The sequence below is a fragment of the Panthera pardus genome, unplaced genomic scaffold (assembly GCF_024362965.1).
Source record: "Panthera pardus isolate Hobbes unplaced genomic scaffold, ASM2436296v1 HiC_scaffold_12, whole genome shotgun sequence".
NCBI lineage: Eukaryota > Metazoa > Chordata > Mammalia > Carnivora > Felidae > Panthera > Panthera pardus.
This window is the reverse complement of record NW_026526677.1, coordinates 27831593-27858437: the sequence shown is the minus strand read 5'-3', so window position 1 is coordinate 27858437 and position 26845 is coordinate 27831593. Positions and strand designations below refer to the sequence as shown.

The following is a 26845-nucleotide window of genomic DNA, read 5'->3' as shown; positions in this document are numbered from 1 at the left end:
CTTTCTTCATTTTGGCAAATAGCTAATGTGTGGTGACTAGAGAAAAAGGTCAGATTTTGAGATGGAAAATTGAGGTTAATTGCCTTATGTCTAATCTTTTTTTTTTTCCAAGCCTGGATATACTGTTTTGAATTGTCCCATTATCCAGTTGTTTAGGGAAATCTAATATTGTTAGTGTAATTTTCAAGAAACCATCCATTGCTTTTCCCTTTGTCTCCCTCAGCATTGTAAGTAGTTGGTGATTTATTTCTGGACATTTAAAAATTATTGTAAATTGAGTCCAACTTTGCTTAAATGGCCAGCAGCAGACAGGGAAATGAACAGTTTTTTTTTCCTCCAAGAACTTTAATGCCAAGTACTATTTAACAACTGCAAGCTGATTTTGATGGTATATCCAAGTGATGGAAGCCTTGCTTTACACTCTTTTGGACTGATTCCAAGTTTTAAAGTCCTAAATGTGATTGGCAGTCGGGAGACAACCCTTTTCACCACTAAAAAATATTGCTCTGGCTTTTTCCTTTGATGTTTTGTTCTACAGCTGCATTCAGCTTCGTGGTCTCCATGACCACACCAAGGACTAGGAATGAGGTTTGGTATGTAGTTTATCGGTCATTGTCAATCTCTTTTATATAATTCTGAGAGGGGTAAAAAAGGAAAAAGAAAGAAAGAAAGAAAGAAAGAAAGAAAGAAAGAAAGCAAGCATTTCATGAGAGGCATCTGTGGTTTCTGCACCAGAAACTTTATTTGAAAGTTGAAAATGTGAGTATTTCTATTTGGTCACCTGACATGTAATTTTCACTAAACTTCAGTCATTTGTAAACTATTCACAGTTTTTGCCTTTTCTGTATACCATCCCAGACCACTGTGATAATTAGTTATGAATTCAGGGTTTGTTTGTTTTTTTTAAGTTTATTTACTTTGAGAGAGAGACAGTGTGCAAGCATGAGCACGAGTAGGGGAGGGGCGGGGGGGGGGCTCCTCCTGCTAACAGCAGTCTCCATGCTGTTAGCACAGAGCCCGACACGGGGCTTGATCTCACGAACTGTGAGATCATGACCTGAGCCAAAGTTGGATGCCTAACCAACTGAGCCACCCAGGCACCCTGTGAATTTGGTTTTTAAAAATAGGCTCATTTTTAAAAACTTAAATACCTTTCTTTTGAAAGGATGTTTGATATTAGTGCCATAAGTGGAAATGAAGATCATCTGCCACAAACATAAGGTAATCATAAAAATGAGTATAATGGTAACAGCTTATTACATTCAAGCAAGACATTGTTACTTGCTGAAGGCTCTAAGGCTGATGATGTCCCTTGTGTCCCTTTGTTTAAAAATATGATTAGCAAGCATTAGAGAGGTGTTAAAAATAAATAATCCCCAAACTGAGACTTCCTCCGTGGGGTAATTGGGATTTGAGTCACTTTCTCACTGGGCGATCTGGTATTGTTTAATGCTGTGTCTGTGTTACATGCAGAAGTATCTCTTGTTCCACCTACAGTCATCTTGAACACCACCTTTAGGTCACAAAGTGGCAGAGAGCACACAGTGTGGAGGAGGCAAAAGCATAGCCATCTGTTGCAAAATCAGTTTTCTTGGTTTCTCTGACAAATACACGTGACATTACTAATGGAAATGCAAGAGTCGGAGTGTGTGTGTGGGAGGGAAGCGTGTGTTTAAAACACCCTGGGGGGTGCCTGGGGGGCTCAGTCAGTTGAGTGCCCAACTCTCGGTTTCAGCTCAGGTCATGATCTCATGGTTCGTGAGTTTGATCCCGGCATCCAGCTCTGTGCTGACACAAATTTTCTCAAAAATAAATACTTTTTAAAACCCAAAATACGAAACAAACCAAAAAACAAAAAAAAAAAAAAACCCACAAAAAAAAAACCCTCCACCCTGAACTGTTATAAAACACTAAGAAGGCAAAAGAAAACAAAAATAAAATGTAAAGCCTCAAAAATCTTCCAGTTGGGTCATAAAGAGTTCAGCACATCAGTATCCCTTAGAACTCAATTTTAAGAGAGACTCTGTATAGCCCATCCCCATCCTAACCTTGGCCTTGAACCAACCTACAAGCCAGCTTTTAAAGAGAGGAATTCACCTCATTTATTATCTGACTCCCTGTCCTGAAGGAGCCTCCACCTTATCTATCATTTCTGCCTTTTAATTTTCATAAACGATAAGAACTATAATAAAGCTATTCTTCCCAGCATTTCATCTCTGGAAATCTCTTTTACTGACTGTCTCCTGTCTGCCTTCTTGATTGACCATTGGTGCTCACAAGATTATACTCAGGTATTTAAGGAATCAAGAAAACCTGGGGCACCTGAGTGGCTCAGTCAGTTGAGCATCCGACTTTGGCTCAGGTCATGATCTCATGGTCTGTGAGTTTGAGCCCCACATTAGGCTCGCTGCTGTCAGCTCAGAGCCCACTTCAGATCTTCTGTCCCGCCCCCCTCTCTTTCTGCCCCTTCCCTGCTCGCTGTCTCAAAAATAAACAAACATTAAAAAAAAAAAAAAAAGAAAGAAAAGAAAACCCCCACAGATTTAATTCTATTCCATGTAGGTGTGATATAAATTGTATTTTCCTATTGTTTTGTACTCTGATATTTTGAGACTTGCCAATCCATGTGTGCTGTATAGAACTGTTAGAATATTTGTTGAATGAGAACATCGTATTCCACAGCCTTGCTAAATAACAGTTGTGGTTCTAAGAAATACCAACAAGAACTTAAAGCACCATGGAAATAAACACTGAGTTCTGGGTCCGTTTGTTTTGTAGGTGGACATTCTGGAACATTCTCATAACGTCACAGTTGGTTATTATGCTACCAAAGGGAGACTGGTATACTTGCCTGCCGTAGTGATTGAAATGCTGGGTGTTTATGGGGTCAGCAACGTCACTGCAGATCTGAAGCAACATACCCCAAACTTACAGTCAGTGGCAGTACTTGCCTCCCCGTGGAATCCCCAGCCTGCAGGCTACTTCCAGCTGAGAACAGGCAAGTACCTATCCGTTCTGGGATTGGGGGCAGTACCAAGATGACACCCTGTTTAAAAAGGTCAGTGCCAGCTGCTCCATCATCTCTTAAAGCCCTTGTGCACTTTCCTCAAAGGGCCCTGCTAATCAACTGTCCAGTTCCCTGCACATGAGCCTAAAGTTCCCAACCCTGGATTTATTAGAAATGGTCCTTCGCTGGAGCCTTCCTTCCCAATTTATATAATTAGTACTTTATGAGCAACAAATACTGTATTTTTACTTTTTTTCCCCCGTATTTCCAGTGGATACTGATAAGAGTTAAGCATCCATAAAACCTGTGCTTTGGAGCAATACGTTCTAGGTGCCACTGAATCTGAATCTCCGAGTTTAGGCCTTAGAGTCTTTCTCTCAAGCTCCCTCGTGATTCTGATCATGTGGTTGGTGAACCACAAGAGTGAAGAAACCATCAAAATTGAAAGACTCCATCAACTTAGTGATGCAGGCCAACTGACTCTTTTTCCCCTTCCAAAGAAAGAGAAGACATGATCTTTCTTTGATCGTTTTGTTTTTTTTTTTAATCATTCTTGGAGCAGATGTCTGCATAATCCAACCAAATGATCACTAAGCCCTTTGCATTACAAGGAACCTCAGGTTCGATCATGCTTTTAACTCTTCTCTATTATAAATCATTTTAAGAGTCACTTCCAGCACTACAACTAACCCCTGTCAGTCCTTACTTGCCTGATTTCTCTGATGTCAAATCATGCTGTTTTATATGGTGATTGTTAAGTCCAAGGAACTAAGACACACAACTTTGGTGAGAGCGGATTGATTACTCCCATTCCAGTGCTGCAGTTTGTGAGCCAGTCCGACAACATCCAGTCCTGCAAGTTTGCTCAGACGATGGAACAGAGACTGCAGAAGGCCTTTCAGGATGCAGAGAGGAAAGTCCTGAATACCAAGAGCAATCTGACAATTCAGGTAAGGAGGAGGGCACTTCCACCATGTAGTTGACAGAGGCCAGCCATGATGCAAATGCTGGCAAGGGGACTTGCTCCCCTATTTCAAAACTGTCTGGTGTAAATGTAACTTTGTACTTTGGGCATGTGATGTAGACAGGAGGAGATGCCACTCTGGGTCACGGAGTCGAGTTGGTCCTGGCATTGATGAGAATGTCTGGAGTATGGCCATGACAGCAGGGATGCTGTTTTGCTATCTACCTGGTATGGTTTGGGATTTTGTATTTATTTTCCCATGTGAAGCTTCCTCGGGCCTTCCCAATACATTTACTATTTTAAAAATGAAACTAGCTATGCTGTATAAGATATAGTCTCATAAAATGAATCAAATATCTTGTAAAATGAATCCATTCTAAATAGCTAACTCATCAAGATTTGCCTATCTTGTGATTTGCATTGCATTATTTTCTTCTTTTAGAGTTTATTTATTTGTTCATTGTGTGTGTGTGTGTGTGTGTGTGTGTGTGTGTGAGAGAGAGAGAGAGAGAGAGACAGACAGACAGAGAGAGAGAGAGAGCACGCAAGCAGGAGCAGAGAGAGAGGGGGAGAGAGAGAATCCCAAGCAGTCTCCACACTCAGCGCTCGAACTCACAAACCTTGAGATCATGACCTGAGCCGAAGTCAAGAGTTGGATGCTTAACCAGTTGAGCCACCGAGGCACCCCTGCATTGAGTTATTTTCTAGACATCCACATGCACAGTCACCCTAGTTTACACACACACACACACACACACACACACACACACACACACACACACATTTTATATTTGGGGCTTACCATATGCCAGGACTGTGCTAGGTGTTTTAAAAATATCTTGCTAAATAATACTCAAGATATCCCCCTGAAGTATTATTATCACCATTTCACAAAAGAGGGAACTGAGAGAGAGGCTAAGAAACTTCCAGAAGGTCACATGGTTGGTAAAGAATGGAACAAAGATTTGAGTCAAAGCCCATAATCTTATTCACTATGCTATACTATGAAACTTTTGGCAAACACATGAATTCTTTCCCAGGAAAATCCTACTCCTAGTCTACTATATTTCAGTTTACTGGATTTACAGTAGACACGCCACTAAAGCTTTTCTCAGACCCACTTTTTGCAATTATATAGTTAACATCCCTCTAAAGTCAGATGCTTCTTAATGATATTCATGCAGCCCCCAAATTTCTCTGATTAACTGTACAACCCAATGTCTCTATTTTTACTGAACTAAATCCTTTGCAATTAAACCCAGTGGTTTTGAAATTGACATTTAGCATAAGTGAATTATCAGCAAAGCCAATACGTTGTAGAAAGCATACAATTTAATTTGAACAAGCAGCTTTCCTTTTCTAGATTTATCCAAAGTGTATATGGAAGTATCTCATTATGATTTGGTTCATATTAGATTAAGATCTAAAAACGTGTCACAAACACAAGATTTATGTAAGAAGTATGACTCAGCTCCCTTGTGGGAGATCTTTTTCTTTCTGATTGGATTGTGATCCTCACAGGTGCATGATTCTAGTTAGGGCTCAGCAGCAAACATATACTCTGATTGTATTCAGGAAGCACAGACCCAATGAGTGCCTGGTATTTATCAGGCACTGGGAGAGACATCAAGATAAATAAGCTGACTTTGTCCTTAAGAAGCCTCACTTGTGTTGTTGTATGATAGTAATGGGCCATGAACTTTGTAAAGCAAGTAGCAAACTTCCCTTAGAAAAGACTATAACAGACAATTTGAAAACTGCATCTACATACATTTTATTTTATTTTATTTTATTTTATTTTATTTTATTTTATTTTACTTATTGTATTGTATTTTTATTTAATTTTTTTAGAGAAAGAGAGAACATGTGAGTGGGGGCATGGGGAAGGGCAGAAGGAAAGAGAGAGAGAATCTTAAGTAGGCTCCATGCCCAACGTGGGGCTCAGTCTCATGACCCTGCAATCATGACCTGAGCCGAAATCAAGAGTCAGATGTTTAACCAACTGAGCCACCCAGGTGCCCCTGCATCTACATGCATTTTAGATGCTCTTGAACATTTCAGCAACTCTTGAAATGAATGGATAATTGGGTGAGTTGTTTTGTTAACCCTATTTCGCTTTTTGCCATGGCTGACAGGAATTCCAGAACCAATTTGTTGCCTGGATTTTGGAACCCTATATGCAAAAGGCCCCTATATCATGCATATATTAGCTACATGCTAACCATCCCCCTGGGGTTGTCTTTAATCCCCCTGGGCTTGTACCCTGACATGGTTTTTGTAATTAATAACTTTCTGTTTTATGGTATTAAATGTAATTTAGAGGGCAGCTTAGATTCTTTCTGGAATAAGACCACATAAATATTTAATTAATTTGTTCACAGAGTCATTGAAAAGTGACTTTTTTTTTTTACTTGTATAGCATTGGTATTAGGGGCTAGATTACAGTATACTCAATTAGGACCTTTTTGGTTGTGAATTGAAGCATATAAGGCTTAAACAAAAAGAGGTGATTGGCTCATATAACTGAAAGGTTCACAGCATATTTCCTTCAGGCCCAATTTGATTCAGGTGCTTATATGATTTCTTCATTAAGTTCTCTCTTTATACCTTGGTCTTGCCCTGGGCTCGCATCATCTTCAGGACCAGTAGGGTGGTCCCTGGCACCTCCAGGTTTGCCTCATCCTTACTGCTCACGGTCTTATGGAACCAAGGTGCCTTTTTTTGTGGCATTCCAGGGAAAATCCTGGGATTAGCTCTCATTGGACCCAGATGGACTATGTGCCCATTTCTGGAGCAGTAACTGTGACCAAGGAGATAAAATGTCCCAATCAAGTAGGCCTGGCTATGCCCACTCCTAGAGCTTGAGCACACGAATCCAACTGGAGAGAAGAGGTGTTTGCCTGAGGAAATTATGGTGCTGCCATAGAAGAAGGGAGAATGGATGCTGGGTGGGCAAAACAACAGCATTCCATTCCACTAGCATTTTTTTAGGTCTGATTAGCTAAATGGATTGTGGCAGGAGTGAGTGGGAAGTAAGAGATAAGGCCAGAAGTCACAGGAGTCTAAAAGTAAAGGGGTAATGGGAAAGTGCCCCCTGTAGGGGCTGCTTGTACTAGGGACAAGGCATGACTTTCAGGGAACATTGACATGACCTTAGCTCAGGCCTGTGAACCTCTTCTTATTTATGAAGCTAGTTTTAAGCAGCCACCAAGAATGGTTACACTTTTCTTAACTATAAAAATGAGGTTATTAAAGAAGACAAAAAAAGAAGGACAATTTGTGCTTATGAATTGGAAAACTTGATATTGTTAAGATATCAGTACTGCTAAGAGCGATCTATAGATTCTGTGCATTCCCTATTAAAATCCCAGTGACTTTTTTTTTTCAGAAATAGAAAAACCCATCCTAGAATTCATATGATTCATTTGGTATCTCAAAGGACCATGAATAGCCAAAACAATCTTGAAAAAGAAAAACATAGTTGGAATTCTCATGCTTTCTGATTTCAAAACTTACTACAGAGCTACAATAATCAGAACAGTGTGGTACTGGCATAAAGACAGACATATAGACAAATGGAACACAAACAAGATTGCAAAAAAAAATCTTTGCATATATGGTCAAATGATTTTTGACAAGGGCCTCAAATCCATTCAATGGGGAGAAGACAATCTTTTCAACCAATGGCATCGGGAGAACTGGACATCCACAAACAAAAGAATGAAGTTGGACCCTTATCTAACACCATATACAAAAATTAACTTAAGTGGATCAAAGACCTAAACATGAGAGCCAAAACTATAGGACTCTTAGAAGAAAACAGAGGAGAAAACTTCATGGTATTGAATTTGGCAATGATTTCCTGGATATGACACCAAAAGTATGGGCAACAAAAGAAAAAGTAGTTAAATTGTACTTCAGAATTAAACACTTTTGGGGCATCTCGGTGGCTCAGTCAGTTAAGCTTCTGACATCGGCTCAGGTCATGATCTCACAGTTTGTGGGTTTGAGGCCCGTGTTGGGCTCTGTGCTGACAGCTCAAAGCCTGGAGCCTGCTTCAGACTCTGTGTCTCCTCTCTTTGCCCCTCCCCCACTCATGCTCTGTCTCTCTCTGTCTTTCAAAAATAAAAAAATGTTTAAAATTTAAAAAAAACACTTTTGTAGATCAAAGGGCACAGTTGATCAAAAGGCAACCCACAGAATGGAAGACAATAATTGCAAATCATATATTGGATAAGGAGTAAATATCTAGAATATATAAAGAACTTCTCCAACTCAAAAACATAAAAACAATCTGATAAAGAAATGGGCAAACAGCTTGAATACACATTTCTCCAAATAAGATACATAGATCAATAAGCACACGAAAAAATGTTCTACATGACTAATCATTAGGGAAATGAAAATCGAAACCACAATATACCACTTCACACCTATACGCTTCATACCTATTAGGGTGGCTATTTAGAAAAAAGAAAAGGGTTCCTGGGTGTCTCAGTAGGTTGAGAGTCCACTTTCAGCTCAGGTCATGATCTTGCGGTTCGTGAGTTGGAGCTCCGTGTTGGGCTCTGTGCTGATAGCTCGGAACCTGGAACCTGCTTTGGATTTTATGTCTCCTTCTCTCTGCCTCTTTCTCTCTCTCTCTTAAAAATAAATAAACATTAAAAAATTTTTTAAAAGATAAAAAATAGCAAGTGTTGGTAAGAATATGGAGGAATTGGAATCCTCATGCATTGCTGGTGAGCTTCTCAAACAGCATAGCTCTGTGGAAAATGGTATGGTGGTTCCTTAAAAAATTAAACATAGAATTACCATATGATCCAGCAATTCTACTTCTGGGTATATACCCAAAAGAAAGTGGGGACTTGAAGAGATATATGTATACCCATGTTCATAACATTATTCACAGCAGGCAAAATGTGGTAGCATCCCAAGTGTCAATCCACAGAAGAATGGACAAGAAATGTAGTATATACATCCGATGGACTGTTGTTCATCTTTTAAAAGGAAGGAAATGCTGACATATGCTACAACATGGACGAAGCTTGAGGACATTATGCTAAGTGAAATAAGCTAGTCACAACAGGACAAATACTATGTGATTCCTCTTATAAAAGGTGTTCAGTTTTGTCAAATGAATAGAGTAGAACGTTGGTTTTCAGGGGCTGAGGAGAGGAAGAAATGGAGAGTTGTTTAATAGGTACAGAGTTTCAGTTTGGGAAGATGAAAAAGTTGTGGAGATGGATGGTGGTGATGGCCACACAACAGTGTGAATGTACGTAAGGCCGCTGAACTGTACCCTTAAAATGGTTAACAAGATAACTTTATGTGTATTTTGCCACATTTTTTTTTAAAGTTAACTTACCAGATCCAGTGTAGTTTCTGTAGAAGAAACTGTAAGTTCTATAGGCATCTTTGGGATCCAGTGAGATTTAGTTTAGTTGAAAAGCAAAAAATAGAATGTTCACACTGGAGATAATGGTCAAAAAGTTATTTTCGTTATTATTCTTTTAGGTGCCAGTACAGTTGAGTCTTTTGAGTTGTTCAGAAAGAAGCACCTTTATTTTTGGTACCCTGGGAAGGTGGCATGAATACCTGTGCCTCAACCACAGTCCAAAAATACTTTCAGAAAAGAGAGAAAGAGTTGACTAGAAACGTTGATTGAGTGTATCATTAATCATGGGACTACAGGCTCTGTGTTAGAAAATTATATAGCAACTTCCAGGGGTGCCTGGGTGGCTCAATCAGGTTGAGCATCTGACTTCAGCTTGGGTCATGATCTTGTGGTCCATGAGTTTGAGCCCCACGTCGGACTCTGTGCTGATGGCTCGGAGCCTGGAGCCTGCTTTGGATTCTGTGTCTCCCTCTCTCTCTCTGCCCTCCCCTACTCTCAGTCTCTCTCTCTCTCTCTCTCTGTCTGTCTCTCAAAAATAAATAAACATTAAAAAAAATTTAAAAAGAAAATTATATAGCAACTTCCACTTATGGGAAAAGTGAGAAATAACAAGAAGGTATTCTTGACAATCTTTTTAAAAATAATGTCTAAAAGGAAAGTTGCAGGGATATTTATGTCTGAACACACAAATGTCTGGGAAAGACAGGATTATCAGTTGGCTCCCTGCAGGAAGAGAGGTCACACTCAGATAAAGGTAATTTGAAGAAAGTCTAATAAAAGGGACTCTTTGCAGAAGCATGGGCAGGCTCTAGGAAAACCACTTATAGCCAAGGCTATAAGTATTGGGGCCTGATGGGGCAAGAGGAAAGAGCAGTTACAGGAGGCAGAGGCCAAAGCTGCCCCATAAGAGCCCCACTGTGGGAAAAGAGTCCCCGACATACCAGTTCTCTGACCCCACTCTCCTTCCAGTCTCTCACATCCTCCCGAGCTCCTTTTAGCTGAAGCCAGAGGGAAAGGAGCCCACTGAGGTGGTCCACAGTGTCTGCCTTTCGGGGCACTGAGCAAAATGTGGGTGGGTGGGTGGCAAGTGAATCCGGAAGGGGAGAGGGCACAGAACAGAACCCAGCACAGAACCCCAACTATCTCACCAAATTAAATAACTTCCTACTGCATCTGTTTTTCAAATCTCATCTGTGGGATATTTTCGTCCACACATTGACCCAGAAAACCGCATTTTCCAGTAATGAGAAAACGGACTTAGACAAAATTCAAGAAGAAAACCACACGATCTCATAGTAATATTTACATATTCCATATTGAATTAATAGGTCACAAGGAAATGTAATCACTCTCAAAAGAGGCTGTTTTATATTTCTGAATTCCTTTTGTAATCAGGTTCAATCACTCTGCCCGTTCGCTAGGGTGATGATCAGTTGTGTAGAAACTTCAAGGTTCCCCCCACATTTAACACAGGCTTTCTCTGAGCAGTTGAGGCCTCTTAGATTTAACATTTCCACGCTCTATCTTGTATTTTCAGAACCATAAATGTAACCTGAGACAATTTAGCCCCTGGAAGAGATACACATACCGGTTAAAACCCGAAGTCAGACTATCTGGGTTAGAATCCTGGCTACATAACTTATTATCTATTACCTATGTGATCATGGGCAAGTCTCTTGATCATTCCAGGCCTCAGTTTGCTCCTCTGTAAAATGGAGCCATAGCTGGATACACTTCATGGGGTTGTGGTGAGAACCGAATGAGATCACGTGTCCTCAGCACAGTGCCTGGCACTCAGCCAGCAATCCATAAATGACGGGTATTTGTTATTCTTGTCTCTTCCTTGCTTTTCTTCACGTCCCTCTCATCTCTACCCTCAACTTCTGCTTAAACTTCTCCTCCCAGGGCTTCCATCTTATTTGGCATGTCTCCCTCCCCTTTCCTCCTGTGTCGATTCAGATTGTGAGCACATCCAATGCCTCCCAGACAGTCACCTTGGTGTACGTGGTGGGCAATCGGAGCTCCTTCCTCAATGGCACAGTCGCCAGCAGCCTCCTCCGCCAGCTCTCAGCTGAGCTGGTTGGGTTCTACCTCACCTACCCGCCGCTCACCATTGCTGAACGTGAGTATGTTCACCCCTCACAGGGACACTGCCTTTTCCCTTCCTCTCAGGTCCCTTCCCCATTTAACAAATGTCTATTGTGCCAGGCGCATACTAACTCTTTTATCGTGAAACAACTGAAATCGGTGATAAACGGGGATTGAATTGATAACAAGTATATTGCACACTGAACAAAAGCGTTGGTTGGGTGCCTTTACAGTTCATATATCTTATGTCATCGAATCCTCACAAAGCACCCTATAGTAGTACAGAATGCGCCCCACTTTGCAAAGGAGAAAACTGAAGTTCCAGGAGGTGTAACAAGATGCTCACTGTCACAGCTAATGAGACATGGAACCTAGGGCTTGAACCCAAACGGTCTGCCTTTGAGCTTACAGTAACTGCCCTGTGGGGCATCTGTCCTTGTGGCATTCTGGGTTGCTATGGTTTCCACCCATTTGTGCCATCAGCAAATGTTCCCGGGCCTTCAGCCCTTGCCCTGGCTATAGATAACATAATGCAACTCATTTGCAATCAGCATCGTGACTTTACTGGATGAAGTCCCCATAGTCAGTCTTGTAGCCTCCTCTTCCTCTAATGTTTCAGTTATATAATCCTCATTACCATGCAGAAGGCATAGACTCCAAAGACAGTGCAGCCTACATTTTGTACCCAAACACTTACTTGGTAGCCAAAGGAAGTCAAGATTTGTGCTCTTAAAGGTAATTGTTAATACATTTCTCAAGGTCATTGGTCAAGTTTTGTTTTTTTTTTTAACTTTCTGTTTCCTTCTGTGGTTGCATTTGATACTGTAAATAAATGAAATTGTGTGTGTGGATGTACTTAGCACACAGTAGCCACTCAGAATTGTTTTGAGTGTTTAAATGGCAAGCTTTTGCGAATTTCCACATAGTAAGGAAAGATGACTCTGAATTTTGTGGAAAGGACAATGTCATGAAAGATGGCATTATGTCACATGGCAGCATGTGAAGAATTTATTTTCTTTCCTCTTGATATTCTGATAATAACAACAACTAAGATTTATTGAGCACTTACCATGTGCCAGGCTCTGCGCTAAACCCTTTACATGAATTAGCGCTTATGGCCACCATACCTTCAAAAGAACCAGGACTATGTCACAAACATTTGGCTAATAATAAACTTAGTCCTTGACACTGGAAAAATCCATTCAAGAGAGGATCATTCCTAAAAATATTAGTGATGGTTGGATAGTTTTTACAAAGAATGTTATAGTTAAGACAGGTTCCAGCTGTGAGTTTTGATAGTGAAGATGTTCCACTTAGGAAGGTTCTGATGAAAAAATCAGAAGAGCAGAAATTTACAAACCCTAAAAACCGCTTCATCTGAAAGTTAGCCCTTTACTAAGCATTTTACTTTTCAGAACAGCGAAATAGTTTTGGCCTGTATATCCTGGAGTTCCTAAGAATGATAAAGCTGAATTTAGCTGTTTGATATTTTATTATGTATGTCCATTTTCCTAAGTAATATTTACATATAAAAACTGTGAAAGTAACTTGGTGTGTTTCTTATTTGTTTTAGCACTGGAATATCCCAACCTTGATATATCGGAAACAACCAGAGACTATTGGGTAATAACAGGTAATCTCTTATTTTACTCCCCCTTTCCTCTTATCAGGTTGCTATGTGTTTTCTTTAACTACACGTCAAAAGAAGTCCCCAAAACGAAATAATATAATAATAATAATAATAATAATAATAATAATAATAAAAACTGCATGCCATTCAGGGATAGAATCAGCATCTTTTCTTTGGTCCTGTCTTTTTTTTTTTAATAGTTTTTAAAGTTTATTTTTATTTATTTTGAGAGACAGCAAGAGGGGGGAGGGGCAGAGACAGGGAGAGAGAGAGAATCCCAAGCAGGCTGTGCACTGCCAGCATAGAGCCTGACACGGTGCTCGATCTCACCAGCCATGAGATCATGACATGAGCTGAAGTCTAGAGTTGGGTGCTTAACCGACTGAGCCACCCAGGGGTCCCTCTTTGGTCCTGTCTTATAAGTCAAGGAGTTACTTCCATAGGGCCAGAAATGGGTAAAGTAAGCTAAGAAAAGATATCATATGAAGGTGAATATTAGGTAACCATTCAAAACAGCAAATTGTAAAATCCCATCCACTGCTTCCTCTTTGCAAAAAGTAGACAATCAGAAGGTATGACAGTAACCTGTGGATGTTTAGGGATTGTCCCTGGGAATGGTTGTTTATTTAAAGATGGTAGGCCTTTCTGCAGTGCCCTACAAAACCCCAGTGAAAGGCTGAGGAATGCTAGGCATGCATTTTTCTCTTTCCTCGGCACACGCCCCACACCTACACTGATCCTGGTGGAACCCAGTCGTGTCCTGACAGTGAGGGCGAATGGAAGTAGAAGGGAGTTTGGGTGACATTTTCTTTTTTTCCTTGACATTTCCCAGCTGAGCTTTATGAAACAGCAAAAAACTTGTTTGTGTTTTTCCAAAGCCGGACAGTCACTCTGAAAATGTTACAGAAAGCAAGGATTGGGAGCAAAGAGAGAAGACAGATATTTGTGGGAGAAAGTGACCAGCCCAGCTGTACATGGAGTGGGGAGGGGAAGGGGAAAGTATTAGCTTGGTAGGGACACCATAGCAAAGTACCACAGACTTTTGGGGCTTCAGCGGCAGGAATTTATTTTCTCATAATTCCAGAGGCTGGAAGCCTGACATCAGAGTGTCACCAGGCTTGGTTTCTTCTGAGGCCTCTCTCCTTGGCTTGTAGATGGCCATCTTTACTTGGCATCTTCCCTCTGTGTGTGTCTGTGTCCTAAACTCCTCCTCCTCTTCTTTTTTTTTTTTTAAGTTTATTTATTTATTTATTTTGAGAGAGAGAGAGAGAGAGAGAGCACAAGAGTACAGGTTGGGGAAGGGCAGGGAGAGGGAGAGAGAGAGAATACCAAGCAGACTCCCTACCACCAGTACAGAGCCCAATGTGGGGCTCCAACCTGTGAACCATGAGATCGTGACCTGAGCCAAAACCAAGAGTCAGATGCTCAACTGACTGAGCCACCCAGGCGCCCCCTAAACTCCTCTTCTTATAAGGACACCCATCATACTGGATGAGGGCGCACCCATATGACCTTATTTTACCTTACTCACCTCTTTAAGGGCCTCATCTCCAAATACAATCCCATTCTGAGGTACTGGGGGTTAAGACTTCAACATATGAACTTTGGGAGGACATAATTCAGCCCCTAACACAGAGAGAGGAAGATCCTACAAGTTGTGGAAGTTGTGCCTGGGCAAGCCGGTCTGAAACCTCCCTCCCTTCTCCCCTGCCCTATTCCCTCCCTCACCTGCTGTCCCAAACCAGCAGTAGACAGGTTGCTGCCTAGAATCCTGACAAAGGAGCACACTGCCCTGCTCAATGAGGCCCGCTCCAGACCTCTCTGAAATGGCAGAAAATCACATTGCTTTCTCCCTGGTAGAGCCATGGATATGCAGACATTATTTTACCTGCTAAGAAGACAAACTGAAGAAATCTGTTATTTAAAAATTTTTATTTATTTTGAGAAAGACAGAGACAGCATGGAGGGGGGGTAGTTAGAGAAGGAGAGAGAGAATCCCAAGCAGGCTCCACGCTGCCAGCACAGAACCAGACGTGGGGCCCGAACACACAAAGCTGTGAGATCATGACCTGAGCTGAAACCAAGAGTCAGGTGCTTGGGGCGCCTAGGTGGCTCAGTCGGTGGAGCATCCTACTTCGGCTCAGGTCATGATCTCGCGGTTTGTGAGTTCGAGCCCTGCGTCGGGCTCTGTGCTGACAGCTCAGAGCCTGGAGCCTGCTTCCAATTCTGTGTCTCCTCCTCTCTCTGCCCCTCCCCTGCTCATGCTCTGTCTCTCTGTCTCTCAATAATAAATAAAAAAAAACATTTTAAAAAATTTAAAAAAAAAAGTCAGGTGCTTAACCGACTGAACCACCCAGGTGTCCCAAGAAATCTGTTTTAAAAGAATAAAAATGGAGTTTGTACACGAGAGGGAGATGATATTAACCCAGCAGTGCCATTTTGAACCAGCAGGTTATGAAACACTTCCAGAAGCATGTTTACTCCAGCAGGAATGCTGCTCTTTACCTTGCAGACATCTCTCCTAGTAACTGTAAGCTTTATGCTAAATGGTAACATATCTGCCCTTAAACACCAGCTGCCCTGGACAGCTTCCTGTCTCGCCCTTTCCTTATGTACCCAGATCCTGCCCTGACTCTGTCTGAGTGGCATAACCTTCACAAAATCATCCTGGGACTTCACCTCTTGCCCGCTCAGCTGTGTAACCTTCATTTATTTATGTTGTTGCTGTTGCTGCTGCTAATCGGAATACACAGTGGCCTCTGTCACTGTGTTTGGGGCTGGTTGGCCCAGTTAGTGCCCATGGGAGGGGAGAGAACCAGCTTCAGGATGGCCTTCCTTCCTTACCACCAGCTCCCACCAGCCTTTGACCATCATTTATGGGAACTAGGATGAAGATAGCTTTGTTCATCGTGCTCCGAGGCACATCCCCTTGAATAACCACTCTGCCCTTTGCTCCCAGATGTCCGTCAAGGGTACTGCATCTTCTTTCCTCATTTGCAGCAGCTCAGAGGATGGGGAACAACTTTCCTTTCCATAGTTGGTATTATAAAACCCTGACATGTTTCCATCTGCTTCCCCACTAAATTTATATTAAATATATTTTTACACGCTGTTCACTTCTCCTTTCCCTGAGCACAGGTCCCTCGTGGCTCCGTTAGGGTGATTCCTGCAGCACCTCTGTCGTCCGTGGATCTTGTGGCCAGGATTGTGTATATGAGGCAGGACAGAGATGCACAGACTTCATATTGCTGCCTCACAGGGGTCAGAGCCCATCTTAGGTTTATCCACTTGTCTCTGTGGAACCCACTAGTCAAAATATCCCAGACCCAGAAGGCTTATGATTTCTTCTGGTCTTAGCCCAGCTGCTGCTAACCATAGCATGTCCTTGAGCACGTCACTCAGGCCCTGTGGGCGTCTCACTTTCACCTGTGGAATGAGGGGAAGATAGGAGCTGAGCTGTCTGGTTCTTTTGGCTCTGAATGTATGGGATTCAGTTACACATAAAACAATTCAATATAGGAAGCTGAATCAGGCCGACCTGATTGCTGGAATTTTAGAGCCCGGTGCAGTTGTAAATAAAGAAGGATTAAGAGACCAGTGATGTAACAGCCCCCGAATCTTCTGGACCAGCTCCTTTGAACACAGCTGGGGACTTGCTCGCCTCCTCTGAGCTGAGTCAGTGGTGGCTAAGGGTGGGTGGCCGGGGCCCTGGCTGGTGTGATGGGCTGCTGTCCTCGTGGGCACGTGTGCCGGGGTCCAAGACCCCCTACTGCTTCTGGGTCACTGTGAGAGATGTGGTCTCACGCCCCTTTCCAGGCCCTTTGGGCAGGTGAAGAAGACTGAGAGCCTGGGGCCTGCCATAGTTCTCAGGGGGAAGGAAAGGAGCCGCAGTCCTGGAACATAGTTATTTCTTCCTCTGGGAAGGATGTGTCTAGCAAGAAAGGAGCACATTTGAGCAACAACAACAGCCAGCATTTATGGGCCTCCTCTCTCGTACCTTTTAGCACGCCCCTCGAAGCATGTCTCTTAGAAAGTGTTGTTCCCCATAATGACACAATCAGGAGTAGATTATGATCCCTGTGTATTCAGATGAGGGACAAGGGTCCAGAGGAACTAAGGGACTTGCCCAAGAGCACTCAGTAAGGGGGCACCAGGATGCAAACCCGGACCCCCCCTTTCAACCCCCAATTCTTCAACAGCTGCCAGGGAGGGACACATTCTCTTTGCAAACAGAGCAGTGAGGCACATGGGAACTGTCCAGTTGTGGGTTCCATGTAACTCTTTGGGAGGTTCCCACAGCCACCTGCAGTGCCCTGAAGATTGTGGTTTGTTTTTATTCTCCCTCAATTAACAAAATTGGGGTAAAATAAACATAACATGCAATGTACTATTTTCACCATTTTTAAGTGCACAATTCAGTGGTATTAAGTACGTTCACAGTGTTGATGTAGCCATCACCACTATCTATTTCTGGAGCTTTTTCATCACGGGGAGGCTTTGACCATCCCTTTCTTTGATGTCTGTCCTTGCATCATCACTGGGCTTCCCTTAAAGTAATCCGTGATGATGCCCTTTGACTGTCCTGTGTGCCCACTCTTACCCTTGTCTGGTAGTCAGGAGAGGCCAACTTAGAAGTAGTTTTTCAACAGTGGTTTTATAATTTTACTAGAGGAGCATCTTTGAAGCAGTAAGAACGAGGGTTCTGCTATCTGGGGCCAGGAGGTAGGCGGCCCTTCCTCAGCCTGACAGCTCGTCAGGAGGGATTCCAAGGGGCCTCTTGGGGACCTGCCGCAGAAGGAGCAGTGCAGGCGTGTTTTATCTTTGCAGGAATTCTGCTGACAGATGAGCTGAGAGTCCCTCACAAGGGCCCTGGAAAGAGAGCTGCTCTATACCCTCCGTAGGGATTATTTAGCATTTGTGGGTTCAAAGAAGTAATTTCTGAGACTCAGCTGTGGGTTTTATGTTTCTCTTGATCGGTTTCAACATCATTCTCTGTATCGTGTTGTCATCAGTCACTTGTTCTGGCCCCATACCGAATGTGCTCATAACAACAGCTCATTCTTTATATTCAGACTATTTCCATATCCCTGTAGATGGGTGGTCTTAATGGCCCTTGGCTGGACTATGGTAGTACAAACTCTGTTACATGAAAAGTCTTGTATTACATTCCCAGCCCATGATAAGTTTTCATCTCTTTGAAAAGATGAGAAGTTTTTTAAACATTTTTGATTTCAGAGGTGACTGTGTTTGGAGGCAGTATTTGTGTGTTTGGGGTTAAGTGTGTTTCCCAAGGGACTTGGAAGAAGGACTGGGCTTTCTTCGGGGGGAGAGGGTCAAAGGAAGTTGTTCCCGTGGTAGGTGACTGTTTCAGGCCCAGGATGGCCCTGGTGTTCCTTGTGGTCCTCCTCCTTGCAGTAGCCTGGAATTCTATCATTAACGCCTCAGCTACCCAAATAGCCCTGGGTATAGATGAAAGAGCAGTGGAGGAAGGATGGAAAGAGGGGCTTCATTTCCCTTCTATGCACCAGGCACTGTAATAAGCTGTTTTATACATCTTGTCTCATTTCAACCTTACAGCCCATAAGGATAGATGTGCTGTGATACCGACTTTCTTACTCCCTTTTTGCAGAGAAGGACTTGGACTCAGAAAGGGCCAGAGGCTTGCCGGAAGTCCAACTGGCAAGCACCAGCACAGAAACAGAACCCACTCTTTTTATTACACAGTTCCGCTCTCGAATGGGATGGTACCTGAGAGGCCCTGGGCCACTTTAGAGGTGGGTCCCAAAAGGACCCCATAGAGGAGAGAGAGACAAGGACACTGAACAGGGTGGCTTTTCTATGTATAAGGGGCTGGGTTGCAGGATGGAGCTCAGCTTCCCTATCAAAGCTGCTGAGAAGGGAAAATATAATAAAGATAGCCCTGAGCCAGGGCTTCTGAGTGGGAACCAGTAAAAAAAAAAAAAAAAAAAAATCCAATTAGTCATACCTGCAGCTATGCTGTATTCCCATATGGTCTCTAACAACACATAACATCTTAAATGAGGTTTGGATTAAATGCAGCAGCATTAAACATGTCACAGCTTGTGGAGGAGAGAGCCCAGGCATTGGAGTTACATAAGCATGGGTCTGAACCCTGACTTTGCTTGTTACTAGCTGTGTGCCGTTAGGCAAGTCATATAACCTTTCAGCATCTATAACGTGTGGACAGTGATCCCTAACTCCTGGGGATCTTGTGAAGGTAGACTGAGGTAAGGAAGGCCAAGTCTTAACATGATATAGGGCCCATGGCCCTTAGTGGCTGGTGCAGGGGCGGTGGTGGTTGTGGTTTCTTGATCCACGGGAGCCTGTCCCCTGAGCAGCCCCTCTGCCTTCTGCATCCACAGTGCTACAGGGCGTGGACAATTCGCTGGTGGGCCTGCACAACCAGAGCTTCGCCCGGGTCATGGAGCAGCGCCTGGCCCAGCTATTCATGATGTCCCAGCAGCAAGGCCGACGGTTTAAACGGGCCACTACCTTGGGAAGCTACACCGTGCAGGTGGGTGTGTATGTGTACTAAACCACTGGGGTCTTGTAATAAATGTACGGGAGTGTGCTGAGACTCAGTAAACCATGCTGTGTGCAGACGAGCGCCTGCCTTGCACACTGACTAAGCCACGTAATCAACACTACTCTTAGGTTTGGGGGGTTCATGGTCCTAAGCATCAAAGTCGTGGAGGAGGGTGAGAGTTAGCTACTCTCCTGTATTACTGCTAGACTGTAAGGTTTCAGAACAAATTCTGCACACGTGCACGTATTTATTAGACAAAAGTGATTAGTAAGCAAGCATAGACTTTCTACTCCCCAACCTGTTCTGGAGACTAGATGGAGTCCCAGAGCTCGGGACCTTCAGATCTCTTGCCACAACTCCTATGGATGGCAGATGCACCAATCAATATTCCAGCTGCAGGAGTCTGTTATCCTTATTTAGTCAGTCTCAACAAACAGAGCCCTCCATGTTTATAATGGTCAGGTGACCACACAGGGATTCAGGCGAGAGAGCTGTAGCAGACACTATTGATGCATTGCCCAAATCCCCTTCCCATTTCTACTGAATGCTACTGGGCTTCCAACAGCCACTGCTGAACCTTTATTGAAGGGCCATTCTTGAGATGCCAGAACCCACTTTGTCGATGCCATGGCTGGCTGGAAGTGCCTGGGAATTAACTAGCGGTGGGGGTGTGAATACAGCAACTCTCTTGCTTTGTGGCTATGAGAATTCTGAAACGTATGTTTTCAGTAATTGCCAGATATTTCCCATAGAATTAAGCTTTTTTAGCTGCCCACAGTGGTAACCAGATTAATAATGTACCTCTCGCTAGTTCCCTTCCACCCCCTGAATCACCTCTTCACCCTCCCGTCAGTTCCATGCACCTCCCAAATAATCCATCTACAAGGATTCAGCTCTTCTCAGTCTGCTTCAGAGGGAACTCTACAGACACAATGACCATCCCCAAGGTTAGAGGCTCCAAGCTTCTTTCTTGATTCTTTATTCAATTCGAGCAAGAGTGGGAACCATCTCTAACATTCTAGCCAATCCATGTATCTTGAATACCACTAATTTCACCAAAACTGGGAACCCATTGCTAACATTTGTTATGCTAATTAACAAAGCTCTGTTGAGCAAGATGTCAAAGTATAGAAGCACTCCTGGCGGCTGCCTCCGGAGTGTGGGCTTCCTAATTGGAATTGAGCAAACTGCCCCTAGAGTGTGAACTCGTGATTGGCAATTGCCACATCTAGGGTGTAACTTAATGCAAACACACATGCTTGATATTACCATGTCTAAGAGAGGAAGCGTTTTATAGAAAATTATAGGCATTACTCCAATCTGTCTGCAGATTGTGTCCTCGGGAGTTTGAAAGTACAAACAACTCATTTTCTGGACCACACTTCCTTGCCTGAGACAAGCATCATCCCTTGAGGGAGATTCTAGGTCCTCCATTCACAGTTGGTGAATTTGGCCCCTTGTCCTCTTAGATGCTGCTTTCATTCTAAGTCTTAGTGGTCTGTGACAGCCTGTGACCAGGTGAAGTGATGGTTTATTTCTTGTGCCAGGTTTATGGTTTACCCTCTCTAGGGTCCATGTGAGCCCTATAATTCACACTTCTCCAAATAAGAGAAAGGAAGTCGTTGGGACTCAGACAGTGAAATGGGATTTGCCTCAGCTGAAGGGAGAGAAAGAACGACCATATAATCCTGGTGTTTTTTGTAAACCTAAGAAACCTAATCCATTCTACATGTATAAAACAGCCCACCAAGGTATTCTTTCCTCGTTTCTTCTGTGTAGTCAATGTGATTGGCTCCATAGCTGCCTGGGAAGTCTGAGTGAAGTGAGTAGGGATTTATTTCTGCAAATCCTAATTTATAAAGGTGGTAACATAACCCTTGGAGGAATCTTCGTAAGACGAATTGAAATTGAAATTGAGTGAAGGTATTAAATATTTGAATGCGCATTCACCTTCTACCTGGTTGTACTAACACTGTCCTTACCTCCTCTCCTTTGAGGGACAGGAATGCCGTGGCCAATTTTCCCAAATAAAATTTGCTCTTACATAGCTTACATCATCCTTCCACCCGGAGGCCTTTCTTCTGGGCTCAAATAATTTTAAAAGATGAGCCACCTTCATGAAGATGGAAACTGGTATGTCTGGAATTTAAAGATGTTCCTCTAGTGAATGTATCTGAAAAATTGAGTCTGAAGAAGAAATACATATGACCAATAAACAATTTTTAATATTTAACTCCACTTGTCATCAAAATAATACAAGTTTTAACTACCACAAGATATCGTTTTCACCTACCAAAGATTTATGATGGTACTATCCAGGGTTGGTGAGCATGAAGTGAAATGGGTACTTTCAAACACCGTAAGTGGGTATGACCTTTGTGGAGAACCAGTGAGCAATTTAGACAAGTACCTCTGGGATGGTCACAAACTTACTCCTGGAAATACGTTTTGAGGAGAATAGAGGTGAACACAAAGACCAGAAAGTGAGAGCAGTGTCTTTCAGAGAGTGTCCAGAAAAATGGTCCTATGAGGTGCCTTGGGGCAAAGAGGCTCTGTGGCCATATCAGTTTGGCAAGGATTCATCCTGTAGCCCCTTCTTGAAGATTCCCAAGGCCTGTTGGCATACCAAAGGCTCTAAAAAGACCTGTAGTAAAGAAATTCCTTAATTTTGGCCAACATACTAGTTTGGAAATTTAAATGCCGATAAGACCCTTGTTTTTAGTAATATATTTCTCCGACATTTTATTATGAACATTTTTAAGCCCACAGAAAGAAGTTTTATAGTGAACACCAACAAATTCACCATCTAGGTTCTAAAATTAACAGTGTGCTATGTTACTATTTTATATTTGGTAACATATTCATTTCCATAGCACAGATCAGTTTGGTCTGTTCTAGAGCTTCATATAAATGGAAGTATATTCTCTTTTGTATAAAGCTTTTTTGACCCCATGTAGTGTTTTTTGGGTTCATCACATTGTGTTATGCAGGAGCTTATTCCTTTTTATTGCTGAATAATATTCCCTTGTATGAATAGACTACAGTTTACTTAACCACTCTTCTGTTGATGGACACCCAGACTTTTTCCAGTTTTCAGCTACTTTAAACAAAGCTGCTATGCCCATTCTTCTACAAATCTTTCTGTAGCCATATATTTTCATTTCTCTTGAGTATGTGGGAGTGGAGTTGCTGGTTCATAGCGTTGGTGTATGTTAGCTCTGTGACAAACTGCTAGACCTTTTCCCAAAGTTTACCATTTTACACTCCCACCATCCAGATGTAGAGTTCCAGTCACTCCACACCCTCATCAGCACTTGGTATTGTCAGCCCTTATTTCAGTCATTCTGCTGGGTGATAGCAGTGCCTTTCTTCTCCATTGAGCATTTTGTATATGCTTATTGGCCTTTCAGATAGTATCTGGTCAGATTTTTTTTAAACCCGTTTTTTATTGGGCTGTAGTAATACCTATTTTTAATTGTTATGTATAGCATACGTACAAAGGAGTATAAAGACATGTGGACTTCAAAGAACACCAATAAAAAGAAATCACAACCCAAAGTAAATTACCCTTACCTTACCCCAGAAGCCTTTTATGTGTCTTCTCTGATTATACCTACTCCCTTCCTTTCTATCAGAGTTGAGTGTGCTTCTGAATTTTGTTTTAAGTCATGCCTAAATTTTCTGTATAGATTTTACCATCCATGTGTGTATGTATCCCTAAAGAGTACATCATTTGGTTTTGCCTGTTTTTGAATTTTATATTCAGTGATTTGTTTCTTATCAGGCTTTTTTATTCACCCATATTGATACAAATAGACATAGTTTATTTATACTACTCTATAATATTTCATTGTGTGACTATACCATTAACTCATTAATCCATCCTACTGTTAGTGACTTGAATTTTCAGAGTTTTTGCTCTTGTGACCAATATTGCTGTAAACATTTCTGCCATACCTTTTAATATCCTATGAAGCTCGTAATCTGTAATATACACTTTGGAAAATACTATACTATAATGTTTATCAGTTGTTAATTATAGTAGTGAAAACTTGATAACAAAGTAACCATTCAAAAATGAAGTGTTTGTTGAGTTTATGAGGCATGCATAGGACAGAACATTATGTATAAAAATTTATGTTTTGTGTATTTATAATAACAATCAATTAGCTACAGTACTGAAAAATGAGTAACAATTTGTTTAACAATAAGTGATTTGCTAAATAAGTTTATGAGGTGTGCATCAGAATGCTGTGTAGAAATTACCATTTATGCTTTTGTTATATTTAAGGTCATTTAAGGATGTAAGTAAAAATAGCAGTGTATGATTCTAGATAGAGAGTGTGATAAATAGCTTTGTAAAATACTAAATAAAAGGTTTGTGTGGAAAACCAGCAATGAACAGAAGCAAATGCTCCAAGATAATAGTAATTAGCTTGTGGTAGAGGGATTGGAAATTGTTTTTATTTTATTACATTTCTTGATGGCTTTCTGTATTCTCACACTTTCTGTAGTGAATATGTATAACTTGTCCAGGGAGAAAAAGCAACAAAGGTTATTTTAGAAAAAAGAACTTTGAGTCTCCAAGTACTGCTTTTATCAGAGATCCTTTGAATTGCAGACATATAAGTTCATTTTTTTTTTTTCCCTCTCTGGCAATTGCAGGAGTTTGAAATTAGAAATCTTGTTTGAGAATAACCTAACATGCCCTGAATTAATGTGCAGGCCTATTTTCAAATGAGGCCAGAGTTCTCTGGAGGCTGGAAGACATCACCATTTCAGCGTTTCTTCTCCAGTCTCAAGCTGTTCTTTCCAGATGTTCATATTTTCAGAACCTTTTTCTCCTCCCTGTCTCCCTTTCCAGCAATAGCAGCGCTTCTTGGGATGCTGGTGATGGGGAGGTACACAAAGGTTGAGCTCTAAAAAATACGTTGTGGGTCCAATTAGGCACCGAAGGCTTCAGCAATCAGGAGAGAGCCTGCTGATCGCCCAGGTGATTGCAGGGTCGGTACAAGATGCCCTGTAAACATGGCCTCTCTTTTTCTGAAAGATGGTAAAGATGCAACGGGTGCCGGGACCCAAGGACCCGGCGGAGCTGACTTACTACACCCTGTACAACGGGAAGCCATTGCTGGGGACCGCAGCTGCCAAGATCCTGAGCACCATTGACTCCCAAAGGATGGCCTTGACCCTGCATCATGTTGTCCTTCTGCAAGCTGACCGTAAGGGGATAGTCTTTCCATTCATTATTTTTTAATGCCATTAAATGTTTCCTGCAAATTAAAGTGATTCCCCAAACTCACGTTAATGGACCCAGACCTAAACATATTTTGTGTTCTAGAAGGTTCTTAAATCAGTCAGCTATTTCCTGTGTTGTTTGAAGCAGTAGGTTTTGGGTAAGGGATATGTTTTGGATACTAGGATGATGATAATGATATTGCTTTGTCCCTAATCCTACCCACTCTTCCTCCTCACCATAGTCCTGTGCACAGCTAGAAAAATCGCCACGGCTGAGATTATATTGTCTTCTGGGGAATTAAAGATAATTTGATTCAATAAGCATTTATAGAGTCCTGCATGAACTGTTCTCGGTGCTGGCGGACATACAGAAGTGGTTAGACCTGGTCACTGCCTTTAAGGAGCAGAGAAGGAATTAATGAGGATATAAAGGAGCAGAAAGCGGGTAAGTGCAGTGAGGAGGCAGAATGATCCAGTGCTCAGCAGAGGGACAGTTTGCTCTGAAGGGCCATCAAGAAAGAAAGAACAGAGAAAAGGTATTAAAAACAATAGTTGCCTCCTCTGTGGCAGGTACTATGCTTGTTGCCTTACATGGATTTTCTCACTTTCTCCTCTCTTTGGAGCATCTTCATTCAGCTCCAAATTCCAGATAAGGAAACCTAGGCTCAGGAAAGTTAACTAACTTGCTCAATATCACAGAACTGGTACTTGGATCACCAGGATTTGAATCTGGATCTATGTGCCTTCAAGTGTGTGTTCTCAACTGTATCACATGCTAAGATTTCAGCAGGAGGAGAGGAAAGGTATATATTCCAGAAAGAGGGAGAAACACGAGAAAAGGAAGGGAGGCAAAAAGTGCCACACATACTTGAAAAACAAGGGGTTTGAGTTGCCTGGAGAGCAGACACGTGAGGAAGAGTTGATGAGCTCAGAAAGGGTTTTGCTTGGGAGACTGGGGCCTTGGATGGTGGGAGAAGGAGATCATACGTAATACAGTGGGCTGTGGGGAGCTACTGAAGACTTCTGTATGCAGGAGTAGTGTCATTAGAACTACCCAGTATTCAGGGAGGATAACCTTTCAGCGGTGTCCAGGATAAGAGCAGCAGGACTAGTGAGGAGGCTCTGCAGTGGCCCCGGCATTGGGGACCCAAACAAGGTCTGTAAAGAAAACGAGGATGGGGGCGGTGATGAAGATAAGAGATCATGTGGTAGACATTTTAGGTTTGGTAGCCCGCTGAGCATCAGGGGATGGAAGGTCATCTCCCATTGATTTCCTAGTTGGCATCCATGCTCCTTAAGAACCCGATGCCTGGTTCATGGTTTTCCTCTTCTGCTCATCTCTTGCCTTCCATCTGCGGTGAGTGTGGCTTCCATGTTGATGCAGATTCACTCCTCCTTGGCCAACAGATTCTCACAGACACACCTTTGCCTAGAAACCATGGTCATCCTGTGCAATCTTGTCTTTGAAATGATATTTTAAAGCCAGATTCTCGTCTTTTGTTCCTCTCTCCTTCCCTCCCTGTGGGCTCTGTCCCCATCTCTGGTCAGGTCAGCTACTTGCTCCATTGGTTTTGCTGCATCCTCTTTATGTGAGTCCCCCAGGTTTCCATTCTCAGCTCTTTCCCCCTCTCCAGGTAGAGAATAAATTATAGAGGAAGGAGTGAAAAGCATGGCAGGTGCCCAGGTGAGAGGTGAAGGTGGTAGGGGTAGAGGTAGAGACCAGACAAGTGTATGGATTTGGCATATTTTGAGGGACAGAGTTGATGGGGCAAGATAATGGATTCTGTGTGTGGCAGGAGGAGGTGAGGGTCAGAGGAATCAAGGGTGACTCCTACGTGTTTGCTTGAGTGCTGGTTGTAGTGTCATTTGTTGAGATGCAGAAGATGCAGGAAAGAAAGAGGTTTACTGGGGCTAGAGCAAGAGTGGGGAGGTGGAACTGAGAGTTTGGTTGGGACATGTTAGGTTTGAGATGTCTA

The 26845-nt window shown here is 42.4% G+C and overlaps 1 protein-coding gene across 2 annotated transcripts in view; it reads left to right on the top strand.

The window, feature by feature from the left end:
• KIAA1549L (KIAA1549 like) overlaps positions 1–26845 on the top strand; it is a 267579-nt gene that overhangs the window by 155596 nt on the left and 85138 nt on the right. For both annotated transcript variants that reach the window (XM_053899846.1, XM_053899845.1), the window contains exons 5-10: positions 2779–2998; positions 3824–3957; positions 11326–11488; positions 13028–13087; positions 19468–19619; positions 24682–24853. In XM_053899846.1, the coding sequence (XP_053755821.1) occupies positions 2779–2998; positions 3824–3957; positions 11326–11488; positions 13028–13087; positions 19468–19619; positions 24682–24853 (901 nt within the window). The remainder of the gene's footprint in view (positions 1–2778; positions 2999–3823; positions 3958–11325; positions 11489–13027; positions 13088–19467; positions 19620–24681; positions 24854–26845) is intronic.